Source organism: Dendrobium catenatum, unplaced genomic scaffold (assembly GCF_001605985.2).
Source record: "Dendrobium catenatum unplaced genomic scaffold, ASM160598v2 original_scaffold_161651, whole genome shotgun sequence".
NCBI lineage: Eukaryota > Viridiplantae > Streptophyta > Magnoliopsida > Asparagales > Orchidaceae > Dendrobium > Dendrobium catenatum.
This window is the reverse complement of record NW_021480077.1, coordinates 1-8,708: the sequence shown is the minus strand read 5'-3', so window position 1 is coordinate 8,708 and position 8,708 is coordinate 1. Positions and strand designations below refer to the sequence as shown.

The 8,708-nt window shown below is 43.7% G+C and overlaps 1 protein-coding gene across 1 annotated transcript; it reads left to right on the top strand.

Annotated features, from left to right (window-relative positions):
- Window positions 1-8,334: 8,334 nt before the first annotated feature.
- LOC114578800 (50S ribosomal protein L2, plastid-like) lies at window positions 8,335-8,650 on the top strand (the record flags this gene model as incomplete). Its single annotated transcript, XM_028692288.1, has 1 exon — window positions 8,335-8,650. A coding segment is annotated over exon 1 (316 nt), but the record flags the coding sequence as incomplete, so codon positions are not given.
- Window positions 8,651-8,708: the final 58 nt, after the last annotated feature.

Sequence of the window (8,708 nt, the reverse complement as noted above, 5' to 3'; positions counted from 1 at the left end):
TTTGACTTGGGTTTTTTAGAAGCAAGGAGAGTGTGCTTTTGCGCTCTTTCTACGGCCTTGTATTATTTTCTTTCCCGGCTTTCAATTGAAATGTGAAAATATCGACAGCATTTTTGGTGTCAAGACCAATAGCAGCAGCAGCCTCAATTAAGGCTCGTTCCAAAAGAGATATATGTGGAGTGGAGCGGTTCCAGTCCGGGGGGGGACTTAGGCCGGCTTCGGTCAGCAGAATGACCTTCCAATGTATAAACATGGCTTTGTATACTATGAAATTTTCTATGAATGTGACTTATGGGGGCTTCTCGTGGAAAGATTTACGGTTCAGAATCAAAATCGAATCTCTTTCACGCTCTTGATCTTTAGTTCATCTCGGTAGAACAAGGAAAAAGCCTATTTCCCACAAGAGCACACATTCATTACTAATCAGCTGCTTTTCGCATGATTGAATGAATCCACTATGAAATTTCATAGTCAATGAATCGGCTATATGGCATAGATTTTCAAGAGAGTGGGTCACATTTCTTTCTTTTTGAAAGATGGTAACTACGGATCACTCAATAATCATTTTGGCATTTCCGCGGCCTGTAACACATCGTTATCAAGCCGCCCCTCCTCTCTCTATTCTATTAGAACTGATTGACAAACCTACTGTAGGTCCTATGGGGGAGTGAAATAGCAAAAGGGATTGGATTTTCATTTCTAAGATATCCGGGCCTAGAACCGGAGGAGAGAGCGCTAACAACCTGTGAAGTTTCTCTCGCAACATATAGACTAGCGCCTTTAGCAGCATTTCTCGAAGTAGCATTCCCATAAAGAGGAGGAAACCCTTGCTTGTTTATCCCGACTTTTAGGACATTGAATTGACCGCTCCTTGAAGTCGCGCCTAAATTTGCCACCACAGTGACTGGTTCGTTGAAGGGGCCTCTCTTCACACACAATGCCGAGAAATGTTTTTCCGCTCTGCTCTCTGATCGTGTCGTAGTAAAGGCGCGAAGCGTTAGACTTGACCGATGTTATCACTTACTTCCTTCAATACGTGAATACGCAAGGCGCTAGGCATATTCGCTCTACCCGAACTTTTCTTTTTCCCTGACTGAATTCTCCGCAGCGACCATTTCCTTCGTTGGCAGAATAGAATGTCAGTCTTCAAGAAATCCCGATTGGTGTGAAGCAAGCAGGAAGAGCCCAACCTGCTGCCCCTTCGTGTGTTAGGAAGTGAAAGCACCAAGGAGAGGGTAAAGCACGACCTTTCTTCCCATACCAAGAAGCACAGCAGAGAGAGGTTCACTACCATTGAGAAAGAGAAGAAAGCTATGGACGTGGGTTCGGGAAGTCAGCCCCAGGTAGCGAACACAGCCAGAAGCTTGACTTGACTGGCATGGATGAACAGCCACCACCGATACAGGTTCAGTTACAGGTGCACACCAGTGGGAAGTTGGGATTGAGACGATAAAGGCCAAGCACGGTATAGCGCCTTTCTTCCCAAAGCACCTGTTGTTCTAGCGCCTTGGTCTCGGGCAGGGTTTTCATTCTGAAGCTGTGTATGAAGGAAGACCTATGAGACCACGTTACGCGTTTCTTGTCTTCTCTTACTGCACCATGTGCTTTATTGGCTCGCGGCCGCGAATGCACGTCCGCGAACAACTACGCAATTCTAGGCGATGATGTTGTCATTGCTGACGAAAAGGTGGCTCAGGAGTCTAAAAAGTTGATGGATGACTGTGAAGTCACTATCTCGAAAGAGAAGTCGCTGGTCTCCACAACCGGAGCTATGGAGTTTGCTAAGCGTTTCATCGCTGATGACGGACGGAACGATTTCTCTTTCGTGAAAGGTGTTGAACGTGATATCACGCTCTGTAGGCACTCAGTTCTTTGACTTGTTAGGTGTCTCCTCTATGATGGTGTCTTACCGTCTCAGAGGTGCTTCGTACCGTGTCTAGGGTCCCAAAGACAAAGACCCGGAGTAGTTGAGACACTGGTTACTCCAGCATTCACCTAGTGGTATGTTTCCGAACCGGTTAAGACTCCCTGATTCAGGATTATTGACTTTGATTAGTATGGGTTCGCGAGACACCTCATCCTGGAAAAGGTAGCGCCCAAAGATTTCAATGAAAACGAGATCGATGGGTTGCGAAAGTTCTGGGCTGGGGACACTTGAAATACGTTCGAACGTCTGCTTCAATCATGGATTAAGCAGCATCTGAACTATTGAAAGTGGTACGCCACTGCGTGTATGGATTACTCTTGTTCCCTTGAGGATCTACTTCGTCCGCCAGTTGTATGTTATACACCTCGACGTAGCGTTAGAGAAAGATTTCTATTTCGCTACGGTCTGATGTGTAAAATAGACGACCGGTTGCGGACCACCCCGCGTGTCCTTCCATTAGGTGGTGGTGTAGATCCTGAAGGAGGTGAAATTCCTTCTAGCGCCTTAAGCAAGGCGCTAGTCTACCATATGTCATAATCTATGCGTACTTCTGCTCACTAAGTCGGAAGCCAACGCTATCTCTCTTGGGAAAGAATTCCTCTAATTGGTCAAAGGAAAACCACCTCTCTATCTCAATTATTTGCTCCCTCTACTCTTCCATCGCTCGATATAAGCGATCCCTTTTTCGTAAGGTGCTACGCATGACAATCGGTAAAGAGAGAGATAGCTTGACTTCACTCTTTCCGCCGTGGAGGATGTGGTTTGCCCATTTCAGTTGAGAACTCTTTCTCGTATAGGGCCCGTTCCTATGGAGAGCTTCGTATCCAATCCGGGACATCTTTCCTTTCTTCCAAGCAAGCCGCCTATAGAACTATAGAAAGAATCCATTAGGGGGGAGCAGTAACCTGGAAGTAAAGAAGGCGGTCATTGACGGTTTTCAGCCGCAAGTTCGATACTGCTTCTGTCGCCGGGAAGAGGGTGGTGACCTACCAAAGGTTTGTGTTCTCTACCGAACCAACCAAGCACGACGTGGCTTTCTGTCTCACATTCCTAGAGCTAGGTCAGTTGTCTATTTTCTGAGTAGAATAGCGGTAAAAAGCAGGTGCGACTTACAGGAGCAAGCAAGCAAAGAGTCACAGCAGCTTTTTCTACTTTCTTTTGACTTTTGAAAGGTAGAATTTCTTACTCTTTCATAAAGAACAGAGAAAAGGAAGTATGGCAAGGGGAACAGCGGAATAGAGTACTAAAATGGAAATCGAATCCCCATCCCCTGCCTGAGCTCTCTTCGAATTGGAGTACTTTAGGAATTCACGGATAGACCATTGATTCTTCCTTGTTCAAAGCTTGGTGCAATAGCTCAATGCTTAATCCATAGTAAGGCATAAAGCCGATATCCGGATCCGGAATACCGTAACCGATGCTTGTACCTCATAGTAAGACTCTCTATCCGCGTTCAGTCCGTTCATACTAAAGAGTTCGGACTTGAATACTCCAATCCGGTGCTCTTACTCAATATTCGACGTAACTACACACTCCTACTAATATTAGGTCGAGATCGGGCTCATTTCCTCAGTCCTTGTCAATTGGTATAGTGATTATCGTCTACTTTCTTCTTTTACTTCTATAAAGTCTAAAGAAAGGTTGCGTAGCAAAGACAGAAAAGAGTTCAAACCCGGCTTCCAGCCGAATTGTTCCCTACCCGGCTTTTATAGGCCTTTTCTTTCATTTTAGGAGAATAACATGTCACACGAAGTAGCGGTTCTTAAAGCAAGTAGGCAAGGCGCTCGTGTTTTGTTTCAAGAAGAGAAGAAGGCTTTGTTTTCTTGATGCTATGATGCAGATACCCAGCCGGTGTAGCTAAGGACATAGAAGCAGGAGTTCTTTAGTCTAGTTTGAAAGAACTTGGAGTAGTCTGGTTGGAGTGGTCTAAAAGAAAATTCCCATGACGTGCTATACCAGTCAGTGGGAAAGCAAGCCAGAAGACTGAGAAATATTAGACACTTCTCTTTATTCATAGTACATAGTAGATAGTATATTCATTTCTAATAAGAAATAGGGCATTCAGGGTGGGCTAACAATTCTTACTCATTTCACATCACCACTCAGTTCATCTTCGTTTAGTATCTTTCTCTTTCCCCTTTCTTCATTCAATTTGCTTTCTTCTTCAAATCTTAGCAGGGGTACAAATCTGCCTAATGCAGGGATCCAATCAAATGCTATCTGAAGTTCCAGTTCAAGAATAGAGATTGACATTGACTTGTACCTAGGTTTGCCTACTTAGCCAGATCGCCTTATTAGTTATTAGGTTCGAAAGGTATGAGCAACCGATCCTTTAGAAGGACCTGGTCTACTGTGGGCTAAGCTTATGGGTCCTGGTATTTTCGATCTGATCTTATCAAAGCTTTCACTTCAGACAGCCAATTGAACTCTGTTATTTTGTGAACCTGACCTCTTGTAAGGAAGAGTTTTTTTGATGGAAAAGAATGAGACCTTGATTTCATTATTGCATGAAGAATCAGTTCTAGCGCCTTGGGGTTTGGTCATGATGAAACTCCCCATTCCGCTAACACTCCCAGTGAAAAAAGACAGATGAACGATGCCCCCAGACCTCACGAAAAACCAATGAAAAGGGGGCCTCATTCTGAACAAAAGCGCTTTCTGTCTAAATCCCTGCCGGTCAAAAAGGAAAGTACTGTACTGTCCTAGAGCTTCTCTAGCGCCTCGTTCTCTTCTAGAAAGAGTACCCCTGTAGCAGCCTCATGTCCGGAAAGCAAGCAAGAAAGCGTTACTCTAATATGTCATCCTCTCCGTGGTACTGCTTTGGTTAGGGCATTTACTGTAGCCATCGAAATCGAACATAGGTAAGCATTCTCTGCGGTCTTGAGTACTGGAGCATCGGGCACATGGCCTGTAGTTTGCACCATGGCAAGGAAAGCAATCCAGCCAAGAAAGGTCAAAGTTCGGAGCATTAGCTGAAAAACTCTGGTCTTATCTCAGTCTTGAAGTTGAAGCGAGACTGCTCAAAAGAGGCTTGTGTAAGATCGTCCCAGCTTTTGATCTTGTGCATGTCAAGCTGCGCATACGGCACTGCCTTTCTTTTCTTTAGAAGCTTTATAAGTAAGGGGCAGTAGGACCATCCATCCTACTTTTCGACTTCTGGCATTTCTGGGAATGGGCTTATCTTTTTTTTTTACTGATGAAGTAAAAGAGTCTATATTATAAGCAAGTAAGCTCACAGCTTGCAAGGGCCATGGCTCGATATTCAGCTTTGGCACTCGATTGGTGGACTCCTTCCTTATCTTATGAATTAGCATACCAGGAACGAAAGAAAAAAGAAAGACCGGAGCGGAGGTTGAGCGTCTTGTGTCCGGGAAAGCAGCCCATGCCATCTAGCGCCTTTTCTTTTGGTCCTGGCATCGATCTTGATTGTCGTTGTATTTTGACTTAAGCAGTCTTCTTTTCTTCTAAAGAATGCCTGAAAGAAAAAGCGTACATGATTCTACCTTCTTTCTCTTTCATTCCAGTTTGGTCAGATTCATTTAGTCTTTTGATCTTTCTTATCAATTCGATACTGCGTTTGCTCGCACCTTGTATTATTCCAACTTAGAGGATTGGGCAGGGGAATTGGACAAAAACTCATCTCTTGGAAGCAAAGTTTCATAGCTCGTTCAGAAGCGGAGTATCGCGCTATGGCTCATAAAAGAACAAGATCAGAACGATTTGAGTATGAGTAGTTGAGATGCTTTTTCTATGAAATGGGTATAAGTCCTCGCCTCACCCACCTATGTTTTGCGACAAGGCAATAGCTTTCCTTTTCCCATAACTCGGTTTGGAATGAAAGGAAAACTTCCCACTTTCTTCGAAGAAACTCTCGCCTTTCACTTGTCTAAGTTCAACGCTGCGCGCCTTTCACTTACGCCAGTACACTTCAACGCTTCGCGCCTTTCTTTACAAAAACCTTTTTTCACCCGTTCTTTCTTTCATCTTTCAAAAGACCGATGCTGTCCCATTTTTCTTTTGAAAGAAAAGAGTCAATTAGTTTCTAGCGCCTATGATAAAAAAAAAGAAAAAGAACTGCTGCCGGCCGACCACATGATGAAGACGATTACACTCTCCGTTTGATTCTCTCTCCTACATCATCCATAGAAAACTGAAAAGAGGTAATTATGCTATTCTTTTTTCAAAGGCATTGGATACCGGACATCATTGAAGAGATGCCTAGGATTTGTCCTTATGACAGTGAAGACCTAAAGAGCCTCTCCTAATTCGGAAGTGTATATGATTCGGCCTGCCTGAGAGAAAGAAGCACTTCTGATGCCGCTTAGCACGATCTTCATTCGCGGCTATGATAGTCTTGACACGAAATAGAACCATCCCGCTATATGCCATTTTACTTAGTGAAACTTGACTTGTGCACGGGAAAGAGCCAACAACTAGAAAGGCGATTCTACTTCCCGAGAGTCAAGACAGAACTCTTCCTTACTCAAAAGAAGAAGCTCCTAGATCCTTCTCAATGGCACATCCGCTATCTATCTTGAAGTCGGAAAGATCTAATGGAATCTCTAACAGCAGACGATTCTATCCATCTGAAAGGGATGCCCCCTCTCTTTCTCTACTCACTCACTTGAGAGTCGGGGAAGACTCTTTCGCCACTAAGGCATACCTATAATAGTTGGGAGGGATGGCACTCAATAGTTATTCTCGCACAGCTTTGACTGTAGTTTTGAAAAAGTCAGTTAGGTTTTGTTTTGAGTAGGTAGGACAGGACTAGGGTAGGGTTTCTAACTATGAATCGCATCTCTCAAGAGCGCGACGCCCCTGTTCAATCGAAGTCGAAGTTTTGAGAATGGAAGAACTGGGAAGAGCGGCTTCTAACTCTTTTTATTAGGTAGGGGCCAACCATTGATTTTCTTTTTTAGGAGTTTTCATAACCTAGTGTGAAATCTTTGTCTTTCAGAGTGGAAGTTCGGAACCGCGGTCCCCCTTCCTGCTTCCGTTTGGAAGACCCATAGTAGCCGCAAAGCACCATTCTGCGCACTCAGAAAAAACGATTTGAAAAGTCTTTAATGCTCTGAACTTCTAAAAAAGGAGAGAAGAGAAAGCACTGATTCGATAGAGTAAGGAGAGAATAGCTTAGTCCTTCTGAGTGCTAAGGGGGATGGGGATAATGAATGCAAGCAGGTAAAGTCGGTGGACATAATAGGTATACTAATTCTTTTCTTTGGAGAGAGGAGGCTCACCAATCCATGAGTCATTAGACTCCGAGGATGAATGCGAAATAAGCCCGCATACCCACTCTTCTTTCCCCCGGGTCTCCTCTTGATATGTCACTCCACCTATTTCTTATGCAAGGAAGAATAGAAAAACAATCCTGGATACGAAGACTACGAACCAAAACAAACACAAGACGAAAGAGTAGGGTAGCCGGTTGCCCCCTAATCAAAAATAAAGTGATCTTTCCGTTCGTACTCGATTCGGATTTTGTTTTGAATCATTCCCGATCAAAGACAAATTGTCTTTTTTCTTCCAGTCGTCAATACATGAATAGATTTCTTCTATTCGGAAGTCTATCTCTATGAATAAGAGAATTTACAATAACGCTTCGCGCCTTTTCTTCTTTCAGAATCAAACTATTGCCTTGAACTTGTCTAAGTTCAACTATTGCCTTTTCTTATTTCAGAATCAAAAGAAAGACAAAGACCAGCCCCCCCCAAACAACCCTAGTATACTAAATCGGAAGTGAAATCGTCCTTCCGAGTAGGGAGGATTTGAGTTTCAGAATAAAGAATACATTTGTCGAATCCACTAAAAACTAACAATAAGAAGAAGTGAAAGATCAAAATAGGGTAAAGGCGCTAGAAGATGCAAAGAAAGACAACGGTCGAGATTCGGACCTTTTTTTCTTTGCTTTGAAAACCCAAACGCTCCGCGCCTAAAGTGAAAGTAAAGGGCTGGTCCACGTCTGGCGTAAGCGTCAGAATCAAAGAAAAAATATGTAACTGAACGAATCAAACAATTGCCAATAATATTGGAAACTTTCTTTTCTAGAGCCTGCAAAAAGGGAGAAAAAGAATAGCCGCTTATCTAATCTCGACGAAGACCTTATACCTATTTCCCTACAAAATAAGAATAACTGAACCAACTTGAAGCTTAGCGCCCTCAACCCGGAAGCTGAGCTGGGTTTCTAAACGCCGCTACCAGTGCCCAGCAGCCAGAGTCTTTGGATGGACTTCCTAGGGGATTACAGCAGTCAAAGCATGGACATGACTACCTGTTTGTGGTGGTTGACCGTTTCAGCAAGATGGTGTGCCTGGTTGAAATTGAAAACAGTCACAGGTGAGGAAGCAGCCAAGTTGTTTTTTCAGCATGTTTGGACAAATTTCTTATTGCCTCAAATATTCTAGACGATGGTGATGGTACATCTTCTTCGGGGCTATAATTCCAAGCATCCACAAACTTGGGATGAGAGTTTGCCATCTCTCCAGTTTGCATTCAATCGGGCGATTCACAGTTCCACTCAGAAAGAACCTTTAGAGGTATGGGCTATTTACCGCGGAGTCCCTTTGACCTGTTTGGTGATGAGCCGGAAAGAAGAGGGGGAGGTCATAAGCGTCTATACCGTCAAATCTCTTTTCGACGGAATGAACATATCTGGTAGAATCGTAACCATAGAATACGACCCTAATCAAAATGCATACATTTGTCTAATACACTATGGGGATGGTGAGAAGAGATATATTTGACATCCGGGCTATAATTGGAGATACCATTGTTTCTGGTA